The 17,895-nt window shown below is 45.0% G+C and overlaps 1 protein-coding gene across 4 annotated transcripts in view; it reads right to left on the bottom strand.

Moving 5' to 3' along the window:
• ascc3 (activating signal cointegrator 1 complex subunit 3) overlaps positions 1 to 17,895 on the bottom strand; it is a 661,661-nt gene that overhangs the window by 620,879 nt on the left and 22,887 nt on the right. For all 4 annotated transcript variants that reach the window (XM_038799272.1, XM_038799275.1, XM_038799274.1 and 1 more), the window contains exon 4: positions 5,030 to 5,613. In XM_038799272.1, coding sequence (XP_038655200.1) covers positions 5,030 to 5,613 — 584 coding nt within the window. The remainder of the gene's footprint in view (positions 1 to 5,029; positions 5,614 to 17,895) is intronic.

The following is a 17,895-nucleotide window of genomic DNA, read 5'->3' as shown; positions in this document are numbered from 1 at the left end:
ACCACGCTCCCCCAGGCCTGGGCAGCGGGTTTTGCCGACATGCCCTGGGTTAAGGGGTGATGGACAGGATGAACATGCCCCTACGAGCACCTGCAGATGATAGGCCCTTCTACATAAATCAAAACGGGTTCCCACTTGGTGAATGTACAGCTGATACGTGATCCACTCGATACCCGGGCAGTGTGCACACATCCTGGCACAATCGACGATTCCTGACATGTTGAGAAGCCCGTGGCTGCGTTCGTGGCTGATGACAGCTATCCAGAGACGACAGACCAATGGCAAAACCCGCTACAATGATGCCCTACAGCCACCAGGAGCATGATCGAGCCGTGCTTCGGCCTCAAGATCGCGTTCAGGCACCTGGACCTCTCTGGAGGGGCCTCCAGTATGATGGTGAGAGGATCGCCCGCATTGTGGTGGCCTGCTGAGTCCTTCACAACATTGTACAGCAGAGGGGTGGCGTGCTGGAGGAGGAGGATAAACACCAAGGCTCATCCGACGAGGAGGACGAGAGGGAGGGGGAGGGGGAGGATGGGCAAGACATGAAGCCCAGGCAGGCAAGGCAGGCAGGACAACGTGTGCATGAGGGTCCAAGAGCATGAGACGCTCTGATCACCTCCAGGTTCACTAACTTGTGGGGGGGAAAAGAAAGAGAGACTATCCAGGAACACAGACACCGCATCCTACCCTCACACCACTTTTCTCTCCTCCTCCACCTCCCGCAACAGAAACCCCTCCATGATACCTGCCCATTCCTCCTCCTCCCCCGCCCCCCCACCTCCCTATAGCCAGCCCAGACAGACCAGCCCACCCTTCACACCCACCTGACAGAACACCCAGAACGGCTGTAACAGGTTTTTAATGGGAACAAATATTTACAGATTTGTGTCCTTGCCCCTATGACTAAACTGTACTCTGCACCCATGTTAACTTCACTGGTGTCTAACTCTCTGGCGAATCCCCAGACGGTGCTGCAGGTGTGGAGGAGATCTACTGCGATTCCTGCCTTGCGGCAAGGGTCTCCATTGGCACTAGTCTCCTGGGGCGAGCGGGCCTAGATGGGCCCAGCTGTTGCTCGGGTGTCCCAGGTGGCGTGAGCCACCCTGTTCTGCCCGCTGCTCACCAGATGCACCAGAGACAGGAGAAGGGGGGGCGGTGCAGGAGTCACCGGATCGGGCCCCATCACCTCCTCCTCCCTCGGCGTGCCCGATGACTCCTGCACTACTCCATGGGACTGGGGTGCGAGCAGAGGGAACCCCCGAAGCTCCCCTGCCACCTGGTGTGGAGCCCGCTCTGGTCCCAGCCAAGGTCCGCACACTTGTGGCCATGGAGCACAGGGAGTAGACCATCTCCATCTGGGATTGTGCCACATCTGGGTTTGTGTCACATTAACCAGTGACTGCACCATCTTCCTCTGTGTCGGCGCCACGTTGGCCAGCGTCTGTGTAATGCCACTGACGTTCCGAGCCATGGCCTGCTGTGACTGACCTTGTTCAGGAGCGCTGCTGCAATGTTCAGGTGGCTCTGGCACATAGTCAACCCTGCGCTGGGCCTCGTCCAGCGCCTGCACAGAATGCCCTTGATGCAGTCATGCAGCCTTGAACATGCTGATCCACAACCAAAACCGTCACCCCCAATCCCTCCACCACAGACGTCACCTCCATGCGGTGTTGGCCTGGGTGGCACACATTGACGGCACCACCTCTTGCTGCTGCACACAGTTGGACTCCTCCAACTGTACCTGCAGGTGCTGGATGCTCGCCGACAACCCCTCATGTAGTCCCTGGCTCTGCGACTGCATCTCCACGATTCATGGGACTGTCTGATCTGGCAGCCTGAAAATTGGAAGGCAGCTAGTTCCTGGGATAAGCCTGCCCTTCGACCGTCCGCCCCCGCTGGTGTTCCTACCTCCACCTGCTGTACCGAAGCAGCTGTGTGGTGTGCACCAGATAGTATCCCGGGAGCCTCTTCGCTAAAGTGCCCAACCGAGGTGAGTGTCTCAGGAGGGTGTTGGAGACGGCTGTGATGGAGGGTGTTAGAGACGGCTGTGACGGAAAGTCAGTATCATCCTCCGAACCAGGCTCCGAGGTGTCCTGTGTCTAAGGGCGTAGTACTGGTTTCCGAGTTGCTCCCATCGCTGTTCAGTTGGGGCCCGTGAGGGTTCGTGTGTCAGTGGGGGTGAGGGTGGGATGAGAGTGGTGTAGCGGTGAAACAGAAAACGACAGCATTAGGCATTCCGACGCAAGCAGCCCAGGGGGCCTCATGGTGGCCGGCATGGGTGCCGGCATGTGGTGCAGGGTGGGGGTCCGGCCACCCGCCGAGTGGGGAGGGGGTGTCAGTGCCAGGGGCACAGTGTTGCCTACTCACCCTGGCCGCTCTGAGGAGGTTGTGCAGTTTTCTACAGCACTGCTGGCCGGATGACGTTTTCCGTGGCGCTGACCGCCTCTGCCGCCTCTGCCCATTCACGACGAACTGCACAGTTGGCAGCCTCCTTCCCGTGCTGGGGTACAGCCTCATCCTCCTCTCCTGCATTTTTGCAGTCATGAAAGTCCACTAATTCTGCGCTAGCATAAACATAGAATCTCGCTCTTGGTCTCGACAATCGAGCCCTGACTTGGTGGATCTTGCGCGGGCCAAGGGGGCCCACTACGACATTCAGCACCCCAGGGCCACAATGATAGATCAGAGCCCATCTGAGGCCCAACTCACCGGCCCACAAATCAGCCCCAAACCCCAAGCTCCGATCTGCAGCCCACAGCCTCCAGATTGCCTGGGCGTCACACCCTGCACCCACAGGTATGGGGGTGATACATACCCACCCACCCCAGGACTCCTGCAATAGCAAGATGACCCCCACAGGCACCCCTGCAATTGCGAGACCCCCCCCACAGGCACCCCTTCAATAGGGAGTCCTCCAAAGCGACCCTGCGATAGGGAGGCTCACCACCCACAGGGACCCCTGTGAGAGAGTGACTCCCCACAGACGCCCCTGTGATTGGGGGACACCCCACAGACACCCCTGTAATAGGGGGACACCCCACAGACACCCCTGTAATAGGGGGACACCCCACAGACACCCCTGTAATAGGGGGACACCCCACAGACACCCCTGTAATAGGGGGACACCCCACAGACACCCCTGTAATAGGGGGACACCCCACAGACACCCCTGTAATAGGGGGACACCCCACAGACACCCCTGTAATAGGGGGACACCCCTGTGACAGGGGGACACCCCACAGACACCCCTGTAACAGGGGGACACCCCACAGACACCCCTGTGACAGGGGGACACCCCACAGACACCCTTCTGATAGAGGTCTCCCCACAGACAACCCTGTGATAGGGGTTTCCCCACAGACACCCCTGAGAGGAAAATCTTACCAACTGCAGATTTGCAAGTAAGTAACAGTTGTATAACCGTCGTCTTTTTTAATGCATTATCTGCATTTGAGTGTCATTAGCAAATACCAGCGTTTATTATATACCCAGAGTTGTGCTGAAAAGGTGGTAGCGTGTATCCTTTTTGAAATCTGCACATTCTTATTCTTTGTGATGTGATACAAATGAAAGCCTCTCTAGGCCACCAGAGAACAGTTTAAAGACGAATCAAAGATTAGGGTTGGGGGTATGACCTTTGCGGAGTGTACCTCTGCTGGGCTCAGAGAACCCCAAAGGAGGCACACACGCCTCATTTGACCATTTACATCCATGCTGGCTCTCTGCAAGACCAACTCAAGCAGTCCCACTCACCTGCTCTTTCCCCATACCTCTGCTATTTTTTTGTCTTCCCATTAGTATCCGATTCTCCTGTGACGGCCACAAGTGAATCTTCCTCCACCACACCCTCAGGCAATAATTCCAGATCACAACCATTTGTTGTTTAACCAAATTTTTTCTTTGGTTCTTTTGTCAATCACTTTATATCTGTTCTATGGTTTTGACCCTTTTGTCAGTGGAAAAAGTTTCACCCTATCTTCTCTGTTCGGGCCACACCTGATTTTGAACACCTGTGTCAAATCTGCTCTCAACCTTCCCCGAGGAGAACAATACAAGCGCCTCCAATCTATCCATGGAACCAAAGTCTCTCATTCATGGAATCATTCCCGCAAATCTTTTCTGCACTCGTTCGAAAGCCTTCAAATCCTTTCTAATTGTGGGGGCCAAAATTGGATACAATACTCCAGATGAGACCAAACCAATGTTTTATATAGGTTCACCAGAACTTGCTTGTGTTTGTACTTTATCCTTCCATTTGTAAAGCCCCATTTGTACATCATTCATCTAGATCATGGGGCAGCATGGTGGCACAGTGGTTAGCACTGCTGCCTCACGGCACCGAGGACCGGGTTCAATTTCGGCCCTGGGTCACTGTCCGTGTGGAGTTTGCACATCTCCCCATATCTGCGTGGGTCCCACCCCACAACCGAAAAGGATGTGCAGGGTAGGTGAATTGGCCACGCTAAATTGTCCCTTAATTAAAAAGAACTTAAAGGTACTTAAAATGTTTTTAAAACTTAATAATAATCTTTATTATTGTAGGCTTACATTAACACTGCAATGAAGTTACTGTGAAAATTCCCTCACCACCACACTCCGACGCCTGTTCGGGTACACTGAGGGGGAATTCAGAATGTCAAATTCAGCTGACCGGAGCACCCGGAGGAAACCCACGCAGACACGGGGAGAACGTGCAGGCTCTGCACAGACTGTGACCCAAGCGGAAATCAACCCCGGAACCCTGGAGCTGCTAGATCATGAAAAGCAATGGTCCTAATACTGACCCCAGGAAACCCCATTATTTACCTTCCTCCAGTCAAAGACAATTGCTCACTCGCTGCTTTCTATCACTTGACCAACTTTTCCCAAAATGCCACTCTCTCTTTTATTCCGTGGGCTTTGACTTTGCTAACAAGCCTGTTGTGTGGCAGTTTATCAAACACCTTTGAAAGCCCTCATCAATATTATTACAACTCTACACGCGGGAAAAACAGTTATATAGCTTGCAGCCTCTCGGCTGACTTACCTCATTTTGAAGTTCATCATCACTTTTATTAGATGCCAGCATCTCCAACAATGTTTCACACAGGTCATCTGTCGTTGGTCTATCTGATGACTCTTGTAAGATTCCAATAATATAGCGATCAACTTCTTGCCTTAAAAATGAACCATCCACTTTGTTTGAACATTTCAGATCTGGATTGTCAATTGATCCATTTTTTAAATCTCCTTGATGATTACTGAAATACTTATCGTAATCTAGGCTGAAATCTTTTTGGTTGTATGACTCACAATTCAAGGGCAATTCCCCTGAAGGTTCCAAAGCAAATGAATCAAATGAAAAATTAATGTTTTTACCAAAGTGTACTCGAGAAATTTGGCTTGCGGACTCATCTGCACAAACTAGTTTCTGTAGTTCTTCTTCACTAAAATTCGAGGCAATCCTATACGCTGCATTACAGGCAGCAGTAGCAGCTGAAGGGGGGAATGGTCCAAACATTTGTTTGACGGCTTTTGTTTCTTCATGTCCAACATGGTCCTTATCGTGAAAAAATTTGAAGAGAAAAACAGCAGCACTTTCAACAGTCTCCTGTTCTTGTTCGATCCCAACTGTGAAGAAAAATCAGATTATTATATAAACCATTGAAATTTCAACTACTAAAGTGACAAGATAGCCACTAATATACAATTTTACTACAAATTAACTAAAATTTGACAAACTTTCTCCAAATTAGAAAAGATATTTAGAAAACAGTACATATTTAGAAAACAGTAGCACAAGTGGATAGCACTGTGGCTTCACAGCGCCAGGGTCCCAGGTTCGATTCCACGCTGGGTCACTGTCTATGCAGTCTGCACGTTCTCCCAGTGTCTGCGTGGGTTTTCTCCGGGTACTCCGGTTTCCTCCCACAGTCCAAAGACGTGCAGGTTAGGTGGATTGGCCATGATAAATTGCCCGTAGTGGCCAAAAAGGTTAGGAGGGGTTATTGGATTACGGGGATAGGGTGGAAGTGAGGGCTTAAGTGGGTCGGTGCAGACTCGATGGGCCGAATGGCCTCCTTCTGCACTGTATGTTCTATGTATGTTAAACATTTGATGTGATTATCTGAAAATCCGATTAGAGATTTGACTACAAGACAAACTTGACATGGGAACAGAAGTAGACCGTTCGGCCCATCAAGTCTGCCCTACCATTCAATCAGATCATACTGCCCATACTGACCTGAAATGATAATCAACTCTACTTTCTTGCCTTACCCCCATAGCCCTTGATTTCTGTTCTGATTAAAAGTCTGTCTATCGGGCAGCACGGTGGCACAGTGGTTAGCACTGTTGCTTCACAGCACCAGGGACCCAGGTTTGATTCCCGGCTGTGCGGAATCTGCACGTTCTACCAGTGTCTGCGTGGGTTTTCTCCAGGTGCTCCGGTTTCCTCCCACAAGTCCCTAAAGACGTGCTTGTCAGGTGAATTGGACATTCTGAATTCTCCCTCTGTGTACCCTAACAGGTGCCGAGTGTGGCGACGAGGGGATTTTCACAGTAACTTCATTGCAGTGTTAATGTAAGCCTACTTGCAACAATAATAACGATTATTAGATTATTAATAACTCATTAGTCCTCACATACTGTAAATCCCTAAACAGTGCATAATTTTTAAAAATTGGCATTGAAAAATTATATGATATCATCAAGAATAGATTTTCCAGCTATGCCCATACAAGCAAGAGTTCCAAGATCTTCCAATTTTATTTTCAGTTCTTGTAGTTGCACATCAGTTGACAAAAAATGCACCTGGATACTTCATGCTTTGGGTAAATCGCAAATCCAGACATTTCACAACTATTTACAGACACAAGTTTTAAAAAATGTTTTTTGAATTTATAATATTGCCATCAACATAAAAAAGCAATTTGGGGTGAAAGGATCTGCACAAGAAAATTAGGCATTAACTAAACCTATAAACAGTAGCTTTAAGCATGCATAAAATTGCAAATGCGATTCAACATCACATTTCTGATCCAGGCAAAAAGTACTCAATTTGAAATGTATAAAAGATCATGACTAGTTGTAGGCAAAGTCCAAATGAGAATCAATGTCAACTGTATCTTACTATTATAAGTCCTGGTCATTTTAGTGTACATTTAAGAAATGATTGCTTGCTGTTGCAGAGCAACTAAACTTCACAGTGAAAATATAATTTTATATAGTATTTATTTAATATGTGTCAAATATCCAATAGTGTCCAAAAAAGGTTAGATGGGGTTATTGGGTTACGGGGATAGGGTGGAAGTGAGGGCTTAAATGGGTCGGTGCAGACTCAATGGGCCGTTACAAGGAAGAGTTATAATAGGTAATGAGAAAAACTAGTTCAGATGAAGAGCCTTGCGGTACATGGAAGATCTGATAATTATGTCATGATCAAAGAGAGGCAAAAGTAAAGACAATCTTAAGTAACAGACTGCACTACTTCATCCTTCAGAGGAGCTAAAATTTCTTTCTCTTACTCATTTCTATAAACATTCCAAACAAAAGAAAGTACATCAGGTTTAATCCGCTTCCCAATAGCTAAAGCTCCAATCTGTACTTGCTTTTGCCATAAAACTAGTTTGCATTATAACATAAGCTGTAGCAAATCAACATCAAAGCTCTCAAAATTGTTAATAACCCAAAATGTGTTGAGGCCTACTTTGCAAGATCAGAATAACTTTTCATCATGCACAGTTCAGCACAGAGGGCACATTGAATATTCTTTCTACAACAAACCATTTTCATCATCACTGTTCCAGAAATAACACAAGTCATGTTTGTCTTTTTGATAATGTAGAACAAGAGAGCAAGTTTGATGTTTTAGTGCATTTCCAGTTTAAACACAATAACCACTTTCAAATAAAAACCTGACTGTAGCAGCCTCAAACAAAAGTTTTTATCTGAAATTTAATGAAGGCTGATGTAATTCAAAGCAACACCATATCATTTTTCCTGTTCAAATTTGTTACATGTAAATGTTGAAGTCAGCAATATTTTCCCTCACCAATGTGCCTCATGAGCAGAGATAATAGGGAAGGGCACAAAACTACCAATTAACCACAAGGGTGCTACACAATGTTAGAACACTCAACTATACTTAAAATTATCAAATCAAAAGGAAACTGAAAGCATCATGCCAACATACAAAAATTGAGTCAAAATAATTTTTAAAATTGTAATTTAAACGATACCGTCCATCTTTACTAAATGACAATTGAACAGATTCACGGACAGTGACAAAACATAATTTGCATTTGTGTGTTTCAATCCTCTACTAAACAATTCATAAAGGTATGCAAAAATGCAAGGAAAATATACATTACATTCCATGATACTGCTCTCAGAATGTGGCAAAAAAATTGTTATTTTGCTAATTCTATGTCATTATTGAGCCCAACATTAATATTGGGCAAGAGACATTGTTATTCAAATGATTATGTGTGAGCAAGTCACTGAAAGAAACCAATGTTAATCGGGGCTTACTTCTGAAGGTGCATGGTGAATGCTCAAATTAATAACTGTGCACAATCTATTACTGCCAACTTGGTCATATAATTAATAACTATATTTTTATTTAAATCTCCAGAACACAATCCTAAATTGCAAAAAAATTATAAACCAATTATCTTGTGTATATTTGTACAAACTTTCAACTATTTACTTTAAATAAGTGATAAGATACAAGTAGTTTTTACTGGCTTTAACTTTATCGTATTAATAATCTGCCATTTTAAAGGAAAAAAGTATTTCCTGTTTGCTCAGAATTAAAGACAATTTTTCCCTGCCCCAAACCTTTTCAACTTCTACTCAGTTAGGAACCTAATTACATTTTGAACACTACAAATGACTAAGTATTAAAATGTCAGACTTGGCACAGTGACAATTTGAGCATATAATCTAGGGTGCAATTTCAGTGCATTGCTAATAGAATGTTGCACTTGGAATGAAATATTAATTGGAGATGCCATGTGCCTTCTCAGGTGAACATGGTACTACTTGAAAAAGAGCACACAGCTCTCTCATTATCTTGGCCAGTAGTCATCATCAATTATCACTAAAACAGTTATCTGGTGAGTTTCAATGATGAAGCTGTTCCTCAAATTAAATTCTGTGCATGGCATCTTCAGCTTGTACCCTGTCCCTTATTCTGGCTTGCTAAATCTAATCAATTCCTGTATTACTAAAATCAACTTTGTTGTTCTTACTGTATTTGTAACACTCTATAGACATAATTAATTCAGCTGACACAAGATGTCACATATGGTGCCACTGATTCTTAGTGCATGGCATCACTGAATCATATTCTATCAATCTACTTCTAAATCCATTTCATTTGCAACTTATGTCTAAACGCAAAACGTCCAGTATTCAATCGACTATGTACATCAATATTTATTTCCCCCCAACCTCCTGCTGACTGCCAAACAATGTAACCTTTAAATCACATTTGCTATTTTTAACATAAAATTCATCCCCTTATATTTCTCAATATTGAATCTCCATAATCTCTAGATTGGAACACAAATTTGATGAAAACATATCTAAGATGAGCGATACAAGTCTATCATTTATACAACCGTCATATGCAATGGTTTATCATTGTCATATAAGATTTACATAGAACATAGAACAGTACAGCACAGAACAGGCCCTTCAGCCCTCGATGTTGTGCCGAGCCTTGTCCGAAACCAAGATCAAGCTATCCCACTCCCTGTCATTCGGGTGTGCTCCATGTGCCTAAACAATAACCGCTTGAAAGTTCCTAAAGTGTCCAACTCCACTATAAAAACAGCAAGCAGTCCATTCCACACCATAACCACTCTCTGAGTAAAGAACCTACCTCGGACATCCCTCCTATATCTCCCACCCTGAACCTTATAGCTATGCCCCCTTGTAACAGCTTCATCCACCCGAGGAAATAGTCTCTGAACATCCACTCTATCTATTCCCCCTTATCATCTTATAAACCTCTATTGTCGCCTCTCATCCTCCTCCGCTCCAAAGAGAAAAGCCCTAGCTCCCTCAACCTTTCCTCATAAGACCTATCCTCCAAACCAGGCAGCATTCTGGTAAATCTCCTTTGCACCCTTTCCAATGCTTCCACATCCTTTCTATAGTGAGGTGACCAGAACTGCACAGAATACTCCAAATGTGGTCTCACCAGGGTCACGTACAGTTGCAGCATAACCTCATGGCTCTTAAACTCAAGCCCCCTGTTAATAAACGCTAACACACTATGGGCCTTCTTCACGGCTCTATGCACTTGGGTGGTAACCTTCAGAGATCTGTGGATATGAACCCCAAGATCTCTCTGTTTCTCCACATTCCTCAGAACCCTGCCGTTGACCCTGTAATCCGCATTCAATTTTTCCGACCAAAATGAATCAGCTCGCACTTATCAGGGTTAAACTCTATCTGCCATTTTGCAGCCCAGCTCTGCACCCTATCAATGTCTCTTTGCAGCTTACAACAGCCCTCCACCTCATCCACTACTCCACCAATCTTGGTATCATCAGCAAATTTACTGACCTATCCTTCAGCCCCCTCCTCCAAGTCATTGATAAAAATCACAAATAGCAGAGGACCCAGCACTGATCCCTGTGGTACACCGCTGGTAACTGGTCTCCAGTCTCAAAATTTACCCCCCACCACCAGCACCCTCTGTCTTCTACGTGATAGCCAGTTACTTATCCAATTGGCCAAATTTCCCTCTATCAATACCTCCTTACTTTCTTCATGAGCCGACCATGGGGAACCTTATCAAACGCCTTACTGAAATCCATGTATACGACATCAACTGCTCTACCTTCATCCACACACTTAATTACCTCCTCAAAGAATTCAATCAAATTCGTAAGGCAAGACTTACCCTTCACAAATCCGTGTTGACTATCCCGGATTCAGCTGCATCTTTACAAATGGTCATAAATCCTATCCTTCAGGACCTTTTCCATTAACTTACCGACCACCGAAGTAAGACTAACCATCCTATAATTACCAGGGTCATTCCTATTCCCTTTCTTGAACAGAGGAACAACATCCGCCTCTCTCCAGTCCTCTGGCACTATCCCTGTGGACAGTGAGGACCCAAAGATCAAAGCCAAAGGCTCTGCAATTTCATCCCTTGCCTCCCAAAGAATCCTTGGATATATCCCATCTGGCCCAGGGGACTTGTCAACCCTAAGGTTTTTCAAAATTGCTAATACATCCTCCCTCAGAACATCTGCCTCCTCCAGCCTACCCGCCTGTATCACACTCTCATCCTCAAAAACATGGCCCCTCTCCATGGTGAACACTGAAGAAAAGTATTCACTCAACCCCTCGCCCATCTCTTCTGAATCCATGCACAATTTCCCACTACTGTCCTTGACCAGCCCTAACCTCACCCTGGTCATTCTTTTATTTCTCACATAAGAGTAAAAAGCCTTGGGGTTTTCCTTGATCCGACCCACCAAGGACTTCTCATGCCCCCTCCTAGCTCTCCTAAGCCCTTTTTTCAGCTCATTCCTTGCTACCTTGTAACTCTCAAGCGACCCAACTGAACCTTGTTTTCTCATCCTTACGTACGCTTCCTTTTTCCTCTTGACAGACATTCAACTTCTTTTGTGAACCATGGTTCCCTCACACGGCAATTTCCTCCCTGCTTGACAGGGACATACCTATCAAGGACACGCAGTATTTGTTCCTTGAACAAGCTCCACTTTTCATTTGTGCCTTTCCCTGACAGTTTCTGTTCCCATCTCATGCTCCCTAATTCTTGCCTAATCGCATCGTAATTACCCCTCCCCCATTATAAACCTTGCCCTGCCGTATGGCCCTATCCCTCTTCATTGCAATAGTGAAAGACACCGAATTGTGGTCACTATCTCCAAAGTGCTCTCCCACAAAAAAATCTAACACTTGGCCCGGTTCATTAACCAGTACCAAATCCAACGTGGCCCCACCTCTTGTCGGTCTATCCACATATTGTGTCAGGAAACCCTCCTGCACACACTGTACAAAAACTGCCCCATCCGAACTGTTGGACCTATGGAGGTTCCAATCAATATTTGGAAAGTTAAAGTCACCCATGACAACTACCCTGAGACCTCCACACCTATCCATAATCTGTTTTGCAACTTCTTCCTCCACATCTCTATTACTATTTGGGGGCCGATAGAAAACTCCTAACAACGTGACCGCTCCTTTCCTATTTCTAACTTCAGCCCATATTACCTCAGTAGGCAGATCCCCCTCGAACTGCCTTTCTGCAGCCGTTAAACTATCCTTGATTAACAATGCTACTCCTCCACCTCTTTTACCACCTTCCCCGCTCTTACTGAAACATCTATACCCCGGAACTTCCAACAACCACTCCTGTCCCTGTTCTAACCATGTTTCCGTAATGCCCACAACATCGTAGTCCCAGGTACCAATCCACGCTCCAAGTTCACCTACCTTATTCCGGATGCTCCTTGCATTGAAGTAGACACACTTCAACCCACCTTCCTGTCTGCCGGTACACTTCTGCGACCTTGATACCCCTCAGTACCTCACTACTCTCAACACTGGCTTCTGGACTACAGCTCGTTTTCCCATCCCCCTCCCATTCCCATCCCATAGGTTGGAGGTGAAATTTCTGATGATTTATATTTTGTGACCTTGAAGTGCAAGCTCAGATCTAACTGGACCAGGAAAGACATGCAAGAAGTGCTAAAGATATACATGAACAGCTTTGTATTTAGCAACATAAAGCAGCAGCAAGTATTATGGCTGCATAGCATATTTTCCATTCTCTATGGTGTACTTGGCTCACAGGAGAGAAATCATTCCTTTCCCTGTCTGAAACCTGGCACTTCAGAATAGCAAGTAGAAGCCGACTTTAATTGGATTCATGAGAGCAGCACCCTTCTCTCCAAACGTCTGTTGCAATGCCATTGGCAAGCTCACCCTGATTCATCAGTCATTCAGGTTAAAGTAAAGATAGTCCAATGTAAGGCAACAGCAAAGGAATGAGATAGAGAATCTGGTGAATTGGTGCAACGACAATAATCTCTCCCTCAACGTCAACAAAATTAAGGAAATTGTCTTCGACTTCAAGAAGCATAGTGGAGAACATGCCCCTGTCTACATCAATGGGAACAAAGTAGAAAGGGTTGAGAGCTTCAAGTTTTTAGGTGTCCAGATCACCAACAACCTGTCCTCCATGCCGACAATATAGTTAAGAAAGCCCACCAACAGGGCAGCACGGTGGCGCAGTGGGTTAGCCCTGCAGCCTCACGGCGCCGAGGTCCCAGGTTCGATCCCGGCTCTGGGTCACTGTCTGTGTCGAGTTTGCACATTATCCCTGTGTTTGCATGGGTTTCGCCCCCACAGCCCAAAGATGTGCAGGGTAGGTGGATTGCCCCTTAATTGGAAAAATTAATTGGGTACTCTAAATTTATAAAAAAAAGAAAAAAAGAATTAAAAAAAGAAAGCCCACCAATGACTACTTTTTCAGAAGACTAAGGAAATTTGGCATGTCAGCTACGACTCTCGCTAACTTTTACAGATGCATCATAGAAAGCATTCTTTCTGGTTGTATCACAGCTTGGTCTGGATCCTGCTCTGTCCAAGACCGCAGGAAACTACAAAGGTCATGAATGTAGCCCAATCCATCACACAAATCAGCCTCCCATCCATCGACTCACAATTCCCTAACATAATTAAGGACCCCACGTTCCCCGGACATACTCTCTTCCACCTTCTTCGGTCAGGAAAAAGATACAAAAGTTTGAGATCACGTACCAACCGACTCAAGAACAGCTTCTTCCCTGCTGCCATCAGACTTTTGAATGGACCTACCTCGTATTAAGTTGATCTTTTCTCTACACCTTGCTATAACTGTAACATTATATTCTGCAGTCTCTCCTTCCTTCCCTGTGTACGGTATGCATTGTTTGTACAGCGTGCAAGAAACAATACTTTTCACTGTATACTAATACATGTGACAATAATAAATCAAATCAAATCAGTAAATATACTGTGGACCAATGTCAAGCCAAACAAGATCAATGTGTGCTGGTCTGAACTCAGTCAATACAGAACGTAATTTTCTCATCTCAATTTGGGGAATTCCTGTCCATCAAACACGCCAAGGCTAGTTGATTTCTCAGCCATGCTACCTGGATGATCAGCAGGAGAGTTTGCCTGGTACCTTTCAGTCAAGGCACTGCAGATTTTTATTTATTTAGAACAGTACAGCACAGAACAGGCCCTTCGGCCCTCGATGTTGTGCCGAGCCATGATCACCCTACTCAACCTACTATACCCGTAACCCAACAACCCCCCCTTAACCTTACTTTTTAGGACACTACGGGCAATTTAGCATGGCCAATCCACCTAACCCGCACATCTTTGGACTGTGGGAGGAAACCGGAGCACCCGGAGGAAACCCACGCACACAGGGGGAGGATGTGCAGACTCCACACAGACAGTGACCCAGCCGGGAATCGAACCTGGGACCCTGGAGCTGTGAAGCATTGATGCTAACCACCATGCTACCCTGCTGCCCCTTGCTACCCTGCTGCCCCAAATTGCCCCAGATTGTTAAATCCAAGATTAGCTGATGAAACCAGAGAGTCACAAAATAACAAGTTTAAACCTAATTTTTCCTGGGCAAGTGCAACTCTTCCAATTACTCAAGTAAAGCACAGTTGCACCTCTTTGTTCAAAACTAGCAATGTCTGATGAACTCCCCAACATCCAAGAAGGTCAAGGGCATAAGTCGAAATCTGGCAAGAGCCCAAGATCGTACTTAAGCAAAACTATGATATCCAAGGATGAAATTTATGGGCAAGCATTGACAGTGGTAAAGTTAACCTTGACCCATTTCTTAATAAAGGCCTAACCAATTTATGCAAATCAGCGAAAGATGTGTGTAAAGTCTGCTTGGCACACACCATGCATCAGAATGTCGTTTGTGAATGCTCCTCATCCCTAAAGTCAATTTGCTTCAGTTCTTTTTTTCAGGAGGAACTGGGCACTTAACATGCTTTATCTCGGCCTAATAGACTACCATTTACTCTCTCAATCTCAGGAGGTCAAGTGGCAGCCTGTCTGGTAAGGAGGGAAATGGCAGATGCTCAGTGCACCACAATCGAGAAGAGGAGTGATTCAGAACCATGGAGGGATTTAAAGATGAGATTTTAAAGTTGGAGTCAGGGAGTTAACAAGGGTCATTGAAGACAGATCTGATTGGTACACGGGATTTTAGGCAGTTTAGGAAATGGGATGTTGAGTTCTTTATGAACTTGATCATGGAAGGCCAGTGGAAAAAGTCTCACCTGACTGTGTGTTTCGGCAGTGAAAAAGCGGAGGTAGGGGAATACTTGCTGAGTTAATTAAGTAGGGGTAATTGTCAATGCACCAGATCTGGGGCATGGAACTCTGGGTGAAATTTTCTGGCCCTTCCGGCTGAGGGAGCACCACAGTAGATTCCCCGGCAGCAGGGCAGAAAAGCGGTGCAAAAACCGGAGATTTTGGTGGGACTGGAAGATCCCATCGACAGCCAACGGATCGCTGCGTTCACCATAGAAAAACCTGCCACAGAGGACCGGAATATCCCGGTCTCTGTTTTTCAGGTTGGGGCACACATGTTAAGAATTGAGAACAATTAAGATTTTAAAAATGAAATTGGGGCAAAACAAAATAAATGGGATAAAAGGGGATTGATAAGTGCAGCTTTCTGAAAGGGTGTTTTGATATGCAAATTAGTATACTATTGAGAAACGAGAGTGTTTACCTATGTGACTAGGTGAAAGCAATGGGGTGTAGAATAGGTGACTTCAAAGTGGAGAGATAAGGGAATTGGCATTTATATGCTAAAAGTCAGGTTCACAAGGTGGGTAAATCAAAGGGGAAAGAGTGATACATCCATAGCACGATAAATCGAGAAAGGGACACAGTAGAAGTAACTACCATCATAGCCACTCCCAGCTGTATAAAGCAGTCTCCCCAAAAACAGGTTACTGCTGAAAGGCGGCTGATTAAATCCAAAACTCAAACAGAGATTACGCCTTCACTGAAACCGAAGACAGTTTTCACAAATTTGGACAAATAACCTGTGCTGGATTAAGCTCAATACAGTTAGAGAATATTGAATGCTGTTTGGAGAAAAAGGGTGCCTCAGTTCAGGAAAGGCAGGCCGTTGGGTACAAAAGGGTAACCTCACATGATACTGTATGTGTATAGCCATCAGTGTAATTAAGTGTACCTTCTTGTTGTGGGGGTGTTTTTCTTTTAAGTTATAAATATTCTTTAATAATTGATCACAAAGTGACTGGACTGTTCCTCCTTGGTTTGCATATCTTTTCTCGCAGACAATATACACCGCTAAGAACCGGTGTTCCAAGTTACCCTTCTTTTGGGATACCTCGCATTTCACATCAGTGGGGTTTATAACACAGGTAAAAATGTGATGCAAATTATGCAATAACAGATTCAAGAGTTAATTTCTCTATTTTGTTCAGCTATCACCCAAATAAAGACATTTATCAAGTTATGAGACAGGTGTAAACACAAATCTCAATGGTGACATTAATTATAGCCACTCTTTGAAAAGGAATGACATGATAATTGGCTTATATTTAAGAGCTTGGCAAGATCCTAATCTTTATGGAAGCCAGATTTTAGCTGCATCGCTGCACTGCAAAGGCCACTTGTGAAATTTTGATCACTTTTCCTTCTGCATTATACCAAATTATGTTTAGTTCAATCTTTCAGGGACTTAATTTAATGTGGAATAGCAAATTAATGGTGAGCCTTTAGATTCTCTAACCCCAGATCATAACGAACAGCAAAATGACCCAATCTGAACTTTTTAACCTCATGTTCCCTCTATTCAATTCTTCAATTCAGGAATTAGTTTTCAGACAATACAGCAGCGTGTCAGCATGAATTGACAAATAAACAAATTAGAGCAGACTCATTTTCAAGAAAGTTATTTCTTTGGCTGAATTTACCTTTTTAAAAACGGAGCAGCAAATGTTTTCTGACCTATTTGGGCAGGGAAGTCAAAATGTTCGAAATTAAGCAAGGTAACTAAGCAGATGGCACATATTTATGGAAATATTTGCACTGATACTAATGCAATACACCCCTTTGTCAAGGGAAAATGTTGAAATAGTCTGTCTAATTTTGATTTATTTTGTTAAGTGCACACCCATTCTTTTTAACTGTGCAAAACTATGAATTGCGACTAAAGAAATCTGTGAATAAAATGCAACACAGGCTGGTAAGGAATGGATTTCTGAATACAGTGAGTTACACTGCAGTTGCACAGTGAGCCCACTGCTTGAATTGAAAACAGAAGTATGCTAATTCAATAGGGCATCTATAGAATCCATAGAATCCCAACAGTGCAGAATGTGGCCATCCAGCCCATTGAGTCAGCACCAACCCTTTGAAAGAGCACCCTACCCAAGTCCATTCCCCTGGCTTATCCCCATAAACCCACCTTGTCTGCACATCTTTGGATACAAAAGGTCAATTCTAGCATGGTCAATCCATCTAACCTGCACATCTCTGGACTGTGGGAGGAAACTGGAGCACTGGGAGCAAACCCACGCAGCCACGGGGTGAACGTGCACAAGAGACACACTCAAGGCTGGGCTTCAACACAGGTCCCTGGTGCTGTGATGCACTGTGCCACCCCGTCTTAAGGTCTCTGCACCATTCAGTAATGATAACACTCATCAAGCATCACACAGCAGCACAAGCTAAACAAGCTTGACACTATGCACAAGGAGACCATCACAGACAACGATATATCAAACTGCCTTCTTGAACCGCTGCAGTCCATGTGGTGTAGGTATACATACTGTGCTATTAGGGAGGGAGGTCCAG

This window comes from Scyliorhinus canicula, chromosome 6 (assembly GCF_902713615.1).
Source record: "Scyliorhinus canicula chromosome 6, sScyCan1.1, whole genome shotgun sequence".
In the NCBI taxonomy this organism is placed as follows: domain Eukaryota; kingdom Metazoa; phylum Chordata; class Chondrichthyes; order Carcharhiniformes; family Scyliorhinidae; genus Scyliorhinus; species Scyliorhinus canicula.
Note: the sequence above shows the minus strand (reverse complement) of the source record. Positions and strands in the feature narration are given on the sequence as shown.